The following is a 15526-nucleotide window of genomic DNA, read 5'->3' as shown; positions in this document are numbered from 1 at the left end:
TTCATATGTATTTATATATAAAATTATCTAAAATATAGATAAAACTTTTAAAATTTAGAAAAGTTTTCTAAAAATTTTAAAAATATTACTGTAAAACCCAACAAAATATATTTATTTCTTCATATGTTTCCATGTAGGCACAAGGGAAAATATCACAATTTTTTAAATAGTGATTTTTTATGCTAATGGGGTTACAGAGATTATATCAAGTATAACTAAAGATAGTAAGAGTACAATAGAAGAACAGAGAATAAACTTAAGTCTCTGAAAATATACGTATTTATATCCTAAATGTATTACCTTAAAAAATTCTTGAGAACATGAGAATATACAGACATGCATTCCATTGCATGTCAGAGCAATAACATAATCACACATTATGTATCCTCTGGATGATCGATAACATCAAGAAGGAGGGAATCCTCCTCAGCTCATTCTGCAAAGCCAGTATCGCCTTAATACCAAAGCCAGGAAAGGACACCACAGAAAAAGAAAACTACAGACCAATATCCCTTATGAAAATAGATGCAAAAATCCTCAATAAAATAGTAGCAAACTGAATTCAACAGCACATAAAAAAGAGAATGAGAGAGAAAAAAGGTAAATGCCATCTTAGTATTTTTATGAAAATAGTTTTGACCTCACAGAGCCCCTAAAAGGGTCTCAGTTCTCTCCTCTCCTCCCTACCCCGAAAGGGTTCTATGGACTCCACTTGGAGAATTGCTGCATAGTAATAAGATTCCAAGTTAGGAGTTACTTTCTCTGCAGTTGTTTTAAAGCACTGTCATGCGAAGTCCACTGTGGCATAGTAATTTCCAGATTCCTTCCACTCAGTCTTAGATAAGACTCAAAGCATTCATGATTCTGAATTCAAGGTACAGGGCTGATATGATTTTAAATGATATTTATTACTTTTGAGCCTTAAATTTGTTAAAACTACTATGGTTTAAAAACACGTTGTTGGCCGGGCGCGGTGGCTCACGCCTGTAATCCTAGCACTCTGGGAGGCCGAGGCGGGTGAGCTCAAGGTCAGGAGTTCAAGACCAGCCTGAGCAAGAGTGAGACTCCGTCTCTACTAAAAATAGAAAGAAATTATCTGGCCAACTAAAAATATATATAGAAAAAATTAGCCAGGCATGGTGGCACATGCCTGTAGTCCCAGCTACTCGGGAGGCTGAGGCAGGAGGATTGCTTAAGCCCAGGAGTTTGAGGTTGCTGTGAGCTAGGCTGATGCCACGGCACTCACTGTAGCCCGGCCAACAGAGTGAGACTCTGTCTCAAAAAAAAAAAAAAAAAAATGTTGTTAATATTGTTTATCTCCTTCAATTCTTTGTTGTTTACATGCTTTTAGAGAGAAATTGGAGAACTGTTACATATATAGACCCTTTACTAAAGAGTGCAATTTTTGAAAACATAACTACAATGCCATTATTACATCTTAAAACTGACACTAGTTCCTTATCATCTTCACATATCTAATCAGGATTTAAATTCTCCTGATTGTTTTACTATTTTTCTTACAATTCAAAATCCACACATTGCATTTGGTGGATAGGTTCTTTTAAGTCTCTTTCAATCTACAGGTTCCTAATCCTTCTTTGTTTATGTTTTGCAAATTATTTGTTGAAATAATAGAGTTGTGATCAGGCATTGTGGCATATGCCTATAATCCCGGCTACCTGGGAAGCTGAGGTGGGAAGATCATTTGAGCCTAGGAGTTTGATGTTGCAGGGAGCTGTGATTGCACAGCTGCACCCCAGCCTGGGTGACAGAGCGAGACCCTATCCGTAAAAAAAATAAAAAATAATAGTGCTGTCTTCCCCCACTCTCAGATTGTACAGCATTTCAACCATCTTGAGTGGAATAAAGGGTGCATGCCACCCCCTCCCCCGAAGGTTTAAGTCACTCCTTAATCATATATCAATTTCTATATGCAATTGGGCCTATTTTATTATTTTCCATTCTGGTTCTTTGGCTTATTATGTATTCATGCACTAGTATCATTTTGTTTTAGTGGTAGAATCTAATATGCTTATTACAAAATAGGCTAGTTTCCTCTCGTTTCTTTTCTTTTTCAGGGTTTTGTTTTGGTTCGGTTTTTGCATGTTAAGTATATAGATTAATTTAGGGAGAGCTAGCATTTTTATGACATTAAAGTTTTCTGTCCACCTGTCCAAGAACATATGTCTATTTGTTTAAGTTTACTTTTGTGATCTGAAAGGAGTGTTTTATATATTTTTCACACATAGGTTTTATACATTTCTTACTCCTACCCTTTTGTTATATTTTTGTTTTGAATTTTTTGGCTGTCATAAATGGGTCTTCTCCTTCAACTCCAAATGGATTTGTATTATATCATTGCATTTGGAAAATGAAAAAGCTCAAAACCACTGTTATTCTTACAGTTAGTTAGTACAGAGGAAGTGGTTCCCAGTAGAATATTTCCATTTTTGATAGATCTCTTAAAAATTAGAATATTTTAATTTAATTTTTTTACGAAAGGCTAAAATCCAGGACTTTGTTAAAGTAAGATTTAGAAAGTTATCATTTGGTGTTTTGAAGAAAGGTCAAAACGTAATTTTCATAGTTAAAAAATAAAAAGTCCTGTTTTCTACCTACTCCAAACCCTCTGTTAAAATTTACGCAGTAAGTAAAGTGAATTTCCTGAAGAGTCTGGCCAGTTATCTTTGTTATTTATGTGAGGTATTGGGTAACAACCAATATAAAAGTTTATATAGTGTGCTAAGTGTGCTTCACACACGTGTGCCCTTTACACCATTTAGCTGAGCACACCCTTCAGATTCTCATGGCTTACCCCACCAACTTTCATTTTTCACTCTCCACAGCAATTTCTCAAAATGTTTACTTTTAAGTACAATGCTCTTTGCCTTTCACCATGGTGCTCCGTTTCTGATTTATCTAGGAATATATTTCACAGAAGAATATGGTCTTAGCAGCCCGTGTCCAGTCTTAACTTTATCAACAAGAATGGAAGGGAAATGGGAGGAGAACGCCCCTCATCCTCTATGAAACCCCAAAAAGCTGTTTCGGAAATTACTGGCGGGGAGGCGACGTGCTCAGAGCACAGCCACTCCTGTTCCAAAGCAGTGCTCAGAGGGAAGCTGAGGGCAGCTGCTCCACAAGCAGGCCCGCACTACTTTGTTTTTTATTTTACTTGTGATAGCACGTTCTCCCTCAACAACTAATAAAATTTATTTGGTTTGGAAAGTTATGTCTGCTAATCCATAGGGGACAGACTGTCCAGAAATGCTGGGTGGTCTTCAGCGTGTCCAATTCCTATGGCTTCAGCTCAGCAAGTTCCCCAAGCAGTGGCGTAAGAGCTGGAGGCTTTCCATGGATACTTTCCCATAGACAGAACATCCCAGCCACATGTTGACACAGGGAGGCTGATCCAATCAATCAGTGCAAATTACCACCCCACGCCCAACGCCCCCTCCCCTCAGCTCCTTGAACAGTTCCCCAAATGTGCTGCGTGGTCATTTAGAAACCACATACTTTCTTTGACCGATGTGCCCTGCCCTGTGTTTAGCCTTCCAACTATTTGCTTACCGCAATACACCAGTGGAATTTCATCTGTTTTGTAATTGGCTGGGTGTCTTTGGCCTTGGCTTCCAAATGCAGTCATGTACTTTCAGAAATGGGCTGCCTGTCTTCTTTTAAACAGCAGATGCTTGCCCCTCTCTGTGGTTTAGATAACCTAAAGGAACCTTTTAATTTCTTGGCCTAAATGTCAAATCTAACTTCTCATGTCTGTCTCTGGGGTTGCTGTCATAGCCACCTGCAGGCTACAGATTGCATAAAACCTTCCTGGGAGGGCTGCTGAGGTCCTTTTGTAAGTCTGGAGTATACGTAATTCAGCATGACTTTGTCCTGTGAGTTCACCCAAATTCATTGCTTCAAAAATATTGAGAAATTTGAAAACTGGATAGAAAATTTTTTCTACATGCCCAAATGAATGAGCCAATGAACAAATGAAAGAAAGAATGAATGTATGATGGTGATACTGTGACATATAAGAAATATGTATTTGGTCTTCATCTAAGCTTCTAAAACCCTTGGAATTTCTTGAGTGATAGGGGTGAGAGGAGCATTTTTTATTATTTGTAACAAGTCCTTTTCCACCTCACCTGAGTTTAGGCTAATGAGGTGACTCTTGGCGAGCCCCCAGATGGCTTCAGGGTGGGGGCTGATAGCCAGAGGAACCAACCATCTGAATAAAGCATTGGAACTTTCAGCCCTCCCAGCCCTGCCCCCGAGTTTGACCTAATCAACATTGCTCAGTGATTTGATCAACTGTTCCTACATGATGAGGCCTCCATGAAAACCCCTAAACTATGGGGTTCAAAGAGCTTCTGGGTTGGTATTCATAGCAAGGTGCTGGGAGGGTGGTGTACCTGGAGAGGGCATGGAAACCCTAAGCCCCTTCCTCCATACTTGGCCTTATGCATCTCTTCATTTGCCTGTATCTGACTTATTTGTATCCTTTAGAATAAACTGGTAATAGTAAGTAAAGTGTCTTACCTAGTTCTGTGAGCCATTCTAGCAAATTATCAAACCTGAGGAGGGGATTCTGGGAGCCTCCGATTTACAGTTGGTTGGTCAGAAAAATGGGAGGCCCAAACTTGTGATTGGCATCTGAAGTGGGGGCAGTCTTGTGAGACTGACCCCTTAACCTGTGGGGTCTGTGCTAACTCTAGATAGTTAGCGTCAGAATTCAATTGAATCATTGGACACCCAGTTGGTGTCCAGGGAGTTGAAGGATTGGTGTGGAGGAAAAAAGCCCCACAGAGTTGGTGTGAAAAGTGTTCTGTGAATACTAGAAAACAACTCATAGTAGCAGGAATGATTGGCCAACCAACTAACCTCATGGGGTAGCTCTGAGTGTTAAATAGGGTGACCATATAACTTATAATCAAGACCCCAACAATTTTGAGTGTTAAAGGGGATCCCTTTTATAATTATGGTGGGATACCAGACATAAACTTGGCCCAGGCAAACTAGATGTACGTTCACCCTAAGATTTAAATGGATCCAATACCTGTAATATTCTTAGCACAGTGCCTGCTACCTGGAGTACTCAATAACTATTAGCATGTTGCTATTGTCATTATTGATTTTAATAATTATATTATTTCTGATACTGTTTAGTATTAGTTTTTCTCAAGCTCATACATTTTCCTTCTAATAAAAGGATCACTAAACTGAGGCCAGTAAGCTAAATTCTCATTGCTAAAAGAGCTAATATGGCTGCCAAAGATGCTTAATAGGAAATGAATTCATTGTCCTATGAGAGGAATCTAATTTATACTCCTTGAGTAATTTACTGGTGGGTAGTTTTCTCACCTGGTATGCTCTTGCATATCAACTTACCAAAAGAAGTGTTAACTGGAATTAATATGAGGAGCCATGAATTATTTAAAATACCCTCATTATTGCTATACCCATTTCATAAATTAGGAAATGAGACTCTGATTCTCAAAAACTAAATTATAAGAAAAGGCTGAGCCACATCCAGGCTGCTGGCTTTGTGATTTTTAAACTGAGATAAGAAAAATCAGGCTTTATTTTTTCATTTCAATGGATTTAAGGGGTGACAGTGGTTTTTTGATGCATGTATGAATTGTATGGTGGTGAAGACAGGGCTTTTAGTGTACCCATCACACGAATAGTACACATTGTACCCGATAGGTGAGTTTTGATCCCTCACTTGCCTCCCATCCTCTCCCCACTTCTGAGTCTCCAGAGTCTTTTACCATTCTGTATGAACACGTATACCCATTGCTTAGTTCCCACTTATAAGAGAGTACATGTGGTATTTGTTTTTCCATTCCTGAGGTATTTCACTTAGGATTATGGCTTCCAGTTCCATCCAAGTTGCTGTGAAAGACATTATTTCATTCTTTTTATGGCTGAGTAGTACTCCATATACCACATTCTTTTTATCCACTTATCAGTTGATGGGCACTTAGGTTGATTCCATATCTTTGCAGTTGTGAATTGTGCTGCAATAAATATACAAGTGTGTGTGTCTTTTTGATATAATGACTTCTTTTCATTTGGCTAGTGGGATTGCTGCATCAAATGGTAGGTCTACTTTTAGTTCTTGAAGAAATCTCCATACTGTTTTCCATAGAGGTTGTACTGATCTACATTCCCACCAATAGTGTATAAATATTCCCTGGTCACCGCATCCATGCCAACATCTGTTGTTTTTTGACTTTTTATAATGGCCATTCTGACGGGTAAGGTGGTATCTCATCATGGTTTTAATTTGCATTTCCCTGATGGTAAGTGATGTTAAGCATTTTTTCATATGTTTTTTGGCCATTTGTATATCTAATTTTGAAAAATGTTCATGTCTTTTGCCCACTTTTTAATGTGGTTATTTGGAGGTTTTTTTGCTGATTTGTTTGAGTTCCTTGTAGAATCTGGATAGTAGTCCTTTGTTGGATGTATAGTTTGTAAATATTTTCTCCCCTTCTATAGGCTGTCTGTTTACTCTGTTGGTTATTTCTTTTGCTGTGCGGCAACTTTTTAGCTTAATTAAGTCCCATGTATTTATTTTTGTTGTATTTGCTTTTGAGGTCTTCATCATAAATTCTTTACCTAGACCAGAAGAGTTTTTCCTACATTTTCTTGTAGAATTTTTGCGGTGTCAGATCTTACATTTAAGTCTTTAATCTATCTTTTGTTAATTTTTGTGTATGGTGAGAGGGATCCAGTTTTATTCTTCTACATGTGGCTATTGAATTTTCCCAGTACCATTTATCAAATAGAGTGTCCTTTCCCCAGTGTATGTTTTTGTCTGCTTTGTTGAAGATCGGTTGGTTGTAGGTGTGTGGTTTTATTTATGGATTCTGTATCCTGTTCTGTTGATCTATATGTCTACTTTTATGCCAGTACCATGCTGTTTTGATTACCATAGACTTGTAGTATAATTTGAAGCTGGGTAATATAATGCCTCCAGATTTGTTCTTTTTGCTTAGGATTGCTTTGGCTATTTAGGTTCTTTGATTCCATATAAAATTCAGGATTGATTTTTCTAATTCTATGAAAAATGACCTATTTTGATGGGAATTGCATTGAATTGGTATATCACTTTGGGCAGAATGGACATTTTAACAATATTGATTCTTCCAATCCATGAGCATGGGATGTTTTTCCATTTATGTCATCAGCGATTTCTTTCATCAAAGTTTTGTAGTTCTCCTTGTAGAAATCTTTCACTGCCTTGATTAACTATATTTCCAGGTATTTTATTTTCTTTGCAGCTATTGTAAATGATATTGAGTTCTTGATTTGATTCCCAGCTTGTCTGTTTTTAGTGTATAGAAATGCTACTGATTTATGTACATTAATTTTATAACCTGAGACTTTACTGAATTTATTTATTAATTCTAGGATTCTTTTGGAGGAGTCTTTAGGGTTTTCCAGATGTAATACCATATCATCAGCAAACAGGGATAGTTTGACCTCCTCTTTTCCAATTTGTATGCCCTTTATTTCCTTCTCTTGCCTGATTGCTCTGGTTAGAACTTCCTGTACTATGTTGAATAGAAGTGGTAAAAATGGGCATCCTTATCTTGTTCCAGTTCTTAAGGGAAATGCTTTAAACTTACTGCATTCAAGATGATGTTGGCTGTGGGTTTATCATATATGGCTTTTATAATTTTGAGGTATGTTCTTTCTGTGCCTAGTTTGTTAAGAGTTTTTATCATGGGCCGGGTGCGGTGGCTCACACCTGCAATCCCAGCACTCTGGGGGGCCAAAGTGGGAGAATCACTTGAGCTCAGGAGGTTGAGACCAGCCTGAGCAAGAGTGAGATCCCATGTCTAGTAAAAACAGTAAAAATTAGCTGGCACATGCCTGTAGTCCCAGTTACTTAGGAGGCTGAGGAAAGAAGATCGCCTGAGCCCGGGAGTTTAAGGTTGCCGTGAGCTAGGCTGATGCCACGGCTGATGCCATAATAAAAAAGAGTTTTTATCATGAAGGAGTGCTGGATTTTATCTAATGCTTTTCCTACATCTATTGAGATGATCACATGATTTTTGTAGTTAATTCTGTTTATGTGGTGAATCACAATTATTAACTTGCATATATTGAACTATCCTTGCATCCCTGTGATGAAACCCACTTGATCATGGTGAACTATTTTTTTGATACACTGTTGGATTCTGTTTGCTAGTACTTTGTTGAGAAAAATGAGGCTTTAAATGTTATGAAATAATATAGTTGAAGGTTTAAGTGAAGAAGGGTTGGTATAATACCAAGGATAGAAAGCTAGCAAAGAATTAGTAGTAACTAAAGTTCCCGCTTCTATTTATCCACTGATTGAGACATCCTGACATCTCCCCTTTTTTCTTACCTTAATAAGATATAGTCACAAAATTAGTAATTGAAAAAGTTTACTTTTCAAATAAAGATCTGCTAATGGTGCTTTGTAATAGTTAGAAATTCTAGTACGTTTGGACGTTTCTTCTGCTTGGTGGTTTTTGCACTGTGCTTTGAGAAGTGGGATTCTCTGCACATACCAGTGGTAATGGGGGTACTGTTTCCTCAATTTTGATATATTTCTTAGATCAGATTATCATGTCAATACACCTTTAGGATGTAATAGAGAGTATTCTTTCCAGTTTCTTGGATTTAAGTAATTCTCCAGAAAACTTGGTCCCAGTTTCTGTGGGTTTCTCTGGCAGTACAAACAACCTTCGATCACTTTCTGGTTTGAAAATGTGGACAGAGTGTTGCGTGCACGCCTTTGTCATGGCTGGGGAAGTCCGGGCCTCCCCTCTGCCACTCAGACAGGTATAGAACACATTCCCTCAGACAGGCACCTCCCTCACCAGGAACTTTTCTTGTGAATAATTTAATTCTGCGTTCTGTTTTCTTATTGTAGTTACAAAAAACATTGGAAGCCAAAACTATTTAATAAGCAGCCAATTTTTTTTTACATACTATTAATACCTTTTTCTGAAGACGATGGGGACAAATAACTGCCTCACTAAATCGAGTATTTGGGAGAAATTTTTCTAAATATCAACGTGGCATCTATCTGGAAGAGTCTAATTGCAAGAGGTATTAAAAAGCGGAAAGGGCCCTGTCCAGGGTTCTCCTGCTTCATGTCAAAAATTGTCACTAAAAATCAGATGTTCTATGTGAAAGTGCTGACTAGGAGCCTATTCCTCATTATTTTAAAGGGGAAAGTTATGATGTATTACACATAAGCCTTAAGTGCCCTACCAATTTCCTAAAACATATCTATAATACAGAAAACTCCTTGTGATTATTAGGTAGGAATTTGGGGAGCCAAGTTTTTATCTTATCCTGTTTTCCTTGGATTCATCATTTTGATCAATGCCAGACAGGATGGATGGAACAAATATAGAGCAGAGAAAGGACAACCATAGAGCTTCTATGACTAACACATGTTGAACAGAATGAAACTGTCAGTGTCCTTAAAAACATTTTGTTAACTTTATTGGCTCTTTAAAATTTCCACAGAACATATATTCATTTTATGCCAAACAATATAATACAGGAGTATGTACAGAAAGTGTTAATTATCTCCTCCTTATCAACCTTTGGTACTTCTGGTAACCACGTCTTATACTTTTCTTAAACGTACAGAAATCTATATAAAGCAATTTTCTCTCTTTTTAAAGTAGCTTTGAAAAAAATAAAAAACAGCATCACACCATATACATCACTCCAGAACATGTTTTTTTAACCAACATATCTTAGATATCCTTCACAGGATATAGATCCAGCTCTTTTTTAAAAAATAGGAACATATCCCGTGACATGAATGGATATGGATGAATGGTCTGCTATCCCCCCGATGCACATTGCAGTTGTTTCTAATTTCATCTTTGGGATGTTGCTGTAATAAATTTCCTCAAACTGATGCTTCTATTTCTTCCAGGCAGAGTCACAAAAGTACAATTATTAAGACAAGGGACGTGTGTGTTTTACATTTTCTTACATTTTCTCAGAATTATGAAGCCACTCCCTGCCCCACCTGTGAGAACACCTTTCAGCATTGGGTGTCACCACTTCCCTCAGCATTTGCAGTGTGAGGGTGAAAAGGATATGGCGTTGATGTGTTTGCATTTCTTTACTATTAATAAGGTTGAAGATCTGCATATTTTTATAGGCCATTTGCATTTTTTTCTGTGATTTGCCTACTTTATTTCAAAATCAACCTGGTGCACATAAAGAGCAGTTTATATAGTACAAATGAGTTGGCCCAACCAAATTCTGTTGTGCAAGCATATTAAGATCATACTGCCTTGGTGATTTCTTCATTCAAGAGTGACTATAAAGAATTAAGTCACTGGTGTGTTGGAGCAAAATAGATTTAATCAATAATAGACTATTCAAATATTAAACATGGGTCCATAAATTTAATCGTTCACAGATATTAGTCAAGTGTGCTCTGAATCAAGGCTCTAATTAAAAAGCACCATTAATATACACATTTTTCAAACTGTGCCTGAGGCTGGAACAGAAACATCATGCACAGACTGACGTGAGTATAACTCTTACGTGATTGTGTAACCATGCAGTACCTTCTAATTCACATATTTGCTGGAGCTACCAGTCTGCGTGATACAGTTGTTTTTGTATTTGTCCGTATTTATTTGCACCTAGTGCTGCAGCACATCTCTTGTCACTGTGACCTGATGGGATAAATGGCACACACTACATTATGGCTGTTAGGGGCATTAGGATATGCTGATGACTGAGGAACTTTCACAGAAGTGAAACACTTATCTAATGATGTACATGTTTATTTTATATGGATCCTGCAAAAAGTTAAGGTGTGATGAAATCAGGTCAGAAGACAGCACTGCTATACGAGAAGGGAGGAGCCACTGAGCAGCCAGGCTCTCCATGGTGGAAGCTGTGCGCACCCTCCCCCACTCCCATGGGGTGTTCTGCTTCCCCTTAATAGCTGGACAGAAATCCCCTCCAGGGGTCCATTAATGTGACTAAGATTGGCTGACAGCCTGGACTTTGAAAAGACTTCCCTCCCACTGAAGGGTGTGAGCACAAGCTGCAGGCATCTGGCGCGTCCAGTAGAGCCGTCGCTGTCCCTGCCATGCCAGGCCCATCTCACTGCACCCTTTTCCTGAGACCATGTGTTCCTGCACTCTCCTGCCTTGGGAAGTGGAAAGACCACCTGGCTTCAGATCTTATCAGCTGTGAGACCTTGGTTCTCTCCAACCTCACTTTGGTTGCCTCGTCTATACAGTAAGGGGATAATAATGGTACCTGTTCTGTAGGGCTGTTATGAGGATTAAAGTACAAGTAACATGCTTAGCATCACTCCAGGTGCACCCTTAATAAATGGAAGCTCCTATTCTTTCAGCCTCTCCCACTCCTCTGCCCCTGCCCATGTAGCAGCCAGCCACGTGGGCTTAAACACCACCTTTCCGGAGCACACAGGGCAGCCACCTCTGGGCTACCTCTTGGCATCAGGCCCTTCACAGCCATTCCTCTGAAGACCTGTCTGCAGTCCCGACTGCACTTCCTTTCACTCTGCCTTCTAGTTCCATCTTGGGCCTACTCACCCAGCATGTGTGGTTCACTCTCACCTCCTCAGTCTGTCTGCAGTGTTGGTCACAGCTGAGCCCTTCCTTCTCAGGTCCTGTGTCTTCTCATGCTCTGCTTGTGTGCCTCCTGCTGTCTGCAGTTCTTCCTCCTCCTAGGCCTGCCACCTGCTGCCTGCGCACTATGTTCGGATTCTGGCCCTCTCGTCTCCCCACTTAGCACTCCCTTCCTCGGAGTTCTCATCCATTCTCAGCACCTTCCCTGCCAAGTGACACCCCTGAGTGTCCCAGACCTGTCCCAGAACCTCCAGCTTGGATCTTCAAGGACCTATTAATATCTCTGCTTGGTTGTGTCTCAAACGTTTCAAATCCACACCCCCAAACTGAGCTCTTAGTAAATCCTCCACATATCTTTCCAGCTTTTCATCTGAGTAAATGTTACATCCAGCACTGAGAGGGTGTGGGCACCATGGCAGTTCTTGGCCAGGTGCAGCAGGTGGGTAGATGGGGGAAGGGACCCTGCTAGGGGTCCCAGACAGGGTGCAAATGTGAGGCCGGAAGAAGGCTCTGAGGTGGATGTGCCCCACCCTCATCCTGCCAGCTCCTCCACAGGTCCCCCCACCCCCCACCCCCGCAGTCCTCAGCTTCCTCAGCTACTCCTCTTGCCCCGGAGTCAATCCAGGACAAGGTCTGCAGGAGTTACGCTGAGTCAGGAGAAAAAGCAGAACTATTGGCAACTGCATCCTTGTCTGCCCCTACTCTGTCCCTTCCTGTCCCTGAACCCAGTCCTTAGGCCTCACACCAGCCCTGCAGAGAAGTGGCCCGGGAGTTGTGGTGAAGGGACAGGCACCGAAGGGGTTGTTGGGTGTTGGAGAGCCTTTGCCGCAGCTCTGGTCTTCCTTACTAATAGCAGTAAGCACCTATGGCAGAGCCTTGGAAGCACCCTGCTGTCTGGGATGCGCAGGAGTCCCAGAGCCACCACCACAGGCTCAGAGTTAGACATGTGCCCCCTCGTGCTCCCTCTCAGGAGGGGTGGTGGAGCCCCAATTCACTGACACAGAAGGACCTCCAAATACACTCTATGTAGCAACGTACCTGTCCAAAAGGGTTGTATGTTTAGAGTATCATACTTAAAATCCACTATGTGTCCGTCAACTAGGCCGTAACCACCATATATGAAATTGTTAATAAAGATGTTTAACTTTCAAGCAACAGATTTACAAATATAGATATTGAATATTTACTATGTGCCAAACACTGTGCTAATCACTGTCCATGTGTTAATTGCATTTTATCCTTCCAACAACACCATGAAGGAGGCAGGCCCATTTTACAGATGAATAAACGGGTTTAGAGGTTAAGTAACTTTCCCAAGGTCGTACAGTTAGTAGGTGGTGGCTCTGAGACTGAAACTTAGGTCCGGTTCATACTTTGAACCACTATGATGCAATTTCAAACATAACTATTTCTTAAGTTAGGGACTTGATATCACAAGGCCTGTTTCCATCTCATTTTTTATCACTCTGTTTTTCTTCCATCACTGTATATTTGCTTATCCTTTTTGAAGGCAATTTTTTTTCCCTGAGCATTTCTCCGATTTCTTAAGGTGAGTTGAAGTGGAAGCATATTCACATTATTTTGCAAATGAGTACTTGGTAAATATTCACTGATGCTATAAATATTAACTGCTGCTTTGACCACGATGAGAAGTTGTTTCACAAATTGGATTAGCAATTGCATTTTGAACTTTCTTAATCTTTTTTGAGTAATCCATTTCTGTTTAAAATTTTGTTTATTTCTTACTGAAAGGAAGAAGATTTCTCTCCCCACGTCAGCTATAGTCTGCCTTTGGCTTCGGCACCTTCCCAGCCTTGAAAAAGCAATGCTGCATCTTTTTGAACAGCTAATCTCCAGTGAGAGAAATTGTCTGAGAAGGATCGAATGCTTTATAAAAGATTCATCGCTGGTACGTGCTGGGCTTTGATGAAGAGAAAAATCCTTAAAGGAGATGCCGGGAATCATTTCTTTTAGTCAAAGAATAAAAGGCGGGGTGGGGGGGAATGTAAACAAAAGAACAACTGAAACCTTTAAAAATAATTGTGTATTTACATTTTATTTTAAAAATGCCAGCGTAAGGGGGCTTTTCTGCATGCTTGGGGCGGGCAGGGAGAGAGTTGCGATTTACTTGATTGGTGTGCCGTATATTCCATATTCCCGAGAACGACATTTGGACAACAAACTTTTTAAAAACAGCATTTTGTATTTCAACATGAAAAGAAAGTTTTTAGAAATGAAGATCTTATGGATGAGAGGAGGAATCAATTAACAAAGAAAAATGTTCAAAAATAAATTTTTAGCTCTTTACTAGAGGAAAAATAAAACACTCAAGAAAAACAAAACTAAACCCCAGAAAAATGGTTAAAGCAACAAAACTAAGACTTCTGTAAGTTTTCTTTTGGCGTGAGGCCGCCTGCCTTGAACCCTCCCGGTGCAGCAGCTCTGGGCCCCTTGACCCTCAGGACTGTGAAGTCGGGGGCCCCAGGGCCACGTGGGCCTCCGTGGCCTGACCTAGTGTCGGGCAGTCCTCAGAGCCTGACTGACTAGTCAGGGTATTTTCCTTCTGTGGGAGGCAGTTCTGTGGAATTTCAGCACATTGTTGTAAAAACAGGGATAGAAACCAATGCATCCTGGAAAAACAATTTAAAAAAAACTGTAAGTGTCATGGTCCCTTGGGGTCTGTCTTCCAGAAACCTCAGGAAACTTTGACCTGTTTTCTCATTAGCTTTTGTAATCTGTGGGGATTTGGCACAGAGAGTGTCTTCTTGGTGTACAGGTGGAGAAAGTGAGTTCAGAGAGCCATGGCGAACAGCCTGGTTTTCAGTTGGTGGCCAAGACACTGGGAAGGAGGGGTGTCACCGCTCGGCTCATCCGTACCCGAGATTGAGGAAGGCTCTGAGGTTGGCTGTGCTCACTTGTCCTGAGCTCAAACAACTCTCACCTCCCAGACGCCTTTGATTTGTTTAATTTAGTTGGGACTTGCTGTGTTTGTTCTCTGTTTTCCAGGTTGGAGGCTGTGTAAGGGAATCATAATTGAATAAGTTACCTTCTTCCTCTATCCTGTTTCTCTCCACCAGGGCCTTGCCTGGCCTCCCTTGTTTCACGAACTCTCTCTGCCTTGTGTTCTGGGGCCTCCCAGCTGAACGTGGATGGTGTTGCCGTCACTAATTAGCCATGCTGCTGTCACCTGTGCATTAGGTGGCACAGACTGAACCCAACTGATCTGAAAGTTTATAATGTTTGATAGAAAAACAAAAGAAAGAAGACAGGTATATTAATACCGAGAGAGCCCAAAGAGGATATTTTTTAAGGATAATTACCACCTGACCTCATTCTTCAAAAGAATTGTGTATTAAGGCAGGAATAGGAATGCACCTTATTTAAAAATAATTACAATACAATTAAAAATAAAAACTTCAGAAGCCCCCTGGCAGCTGATTCCAAGTGATTAAAGGTAATAAATTACCTTTATTGTCTGGTAAAACTCTTTATTTCTAACTTAAATGTGCATGCTGTAATTTAAGTTCATTTTCTCTGGTCCTTTTTCAGTGGCAAAATATATTAACTGGGCTATTTGCTTGCTCCCAGGGTGCTTATAAAATTCAACTCTTCTCCATTTTGAAAAATTCCAGTCCCGTTACCTTTTCTGCAACCTCTCCTTGAGCCTTGTGGTTCTTCTCTGAACCTTCTCCATGTCTTTTCTACCTGTGGCCCTCAGGCCTGAGCAGCACTAGTGACTGAGCACAGTGGGTAGGAGAGAGAGAAAGCAGCCCTCCCATCAGACACCACCCTGTGTAACACTCAGTCTCCAGTTTGTCGTCTACAGTAATCTCCCTCCAGTCAAAAAGCTTTGAAGTCAGTTGATTTACAAAAGCTTTTATCAGGATCATGTGTGT

At 40.2% G+C, this 15526-nt stretch overlaps 1 protein-coding gene across 1 annotated transcript in view; it reads left to right on the top strand.

Annotated features, from left to right (window-relative positions):
- Nucleotides 1-15526, top strand: part of FANCC (FA complementation group C) — a 219736-nt gene that overhangs the window by 173219 nt on the left and 30991 nt on the right. Inside the window, exon 8 of the mRNA XM_069476304.1 lies at nt 13383-13539. Within this exon, the coding sequence (XP_069332405.1) occupies nt 13383-13539 (157 nt within the window). The remainder of the gene's footprint in view (nt 1-13382; nt 13540-15526) is intronic.

Source organism: Eulemur rufifrons, chromosome 7 (genome assembly GCF_041146395.1).
Source record: "Eulemur rufifrons isolate Redbay chromosome 7, OSU_ERuf_1, whole genome shotgun sequence".
NCBI lineage: Eukaryota > Metazoa > Chordata > Mammalia > Primates > Lemuridae > Eulemur > Eulemur rufifrons.
The sequence above is the reverse complement of the archived record's forward strand: the minus strand, read 5'-3'. Positions and strand labels throughout refer to the sequence as shown.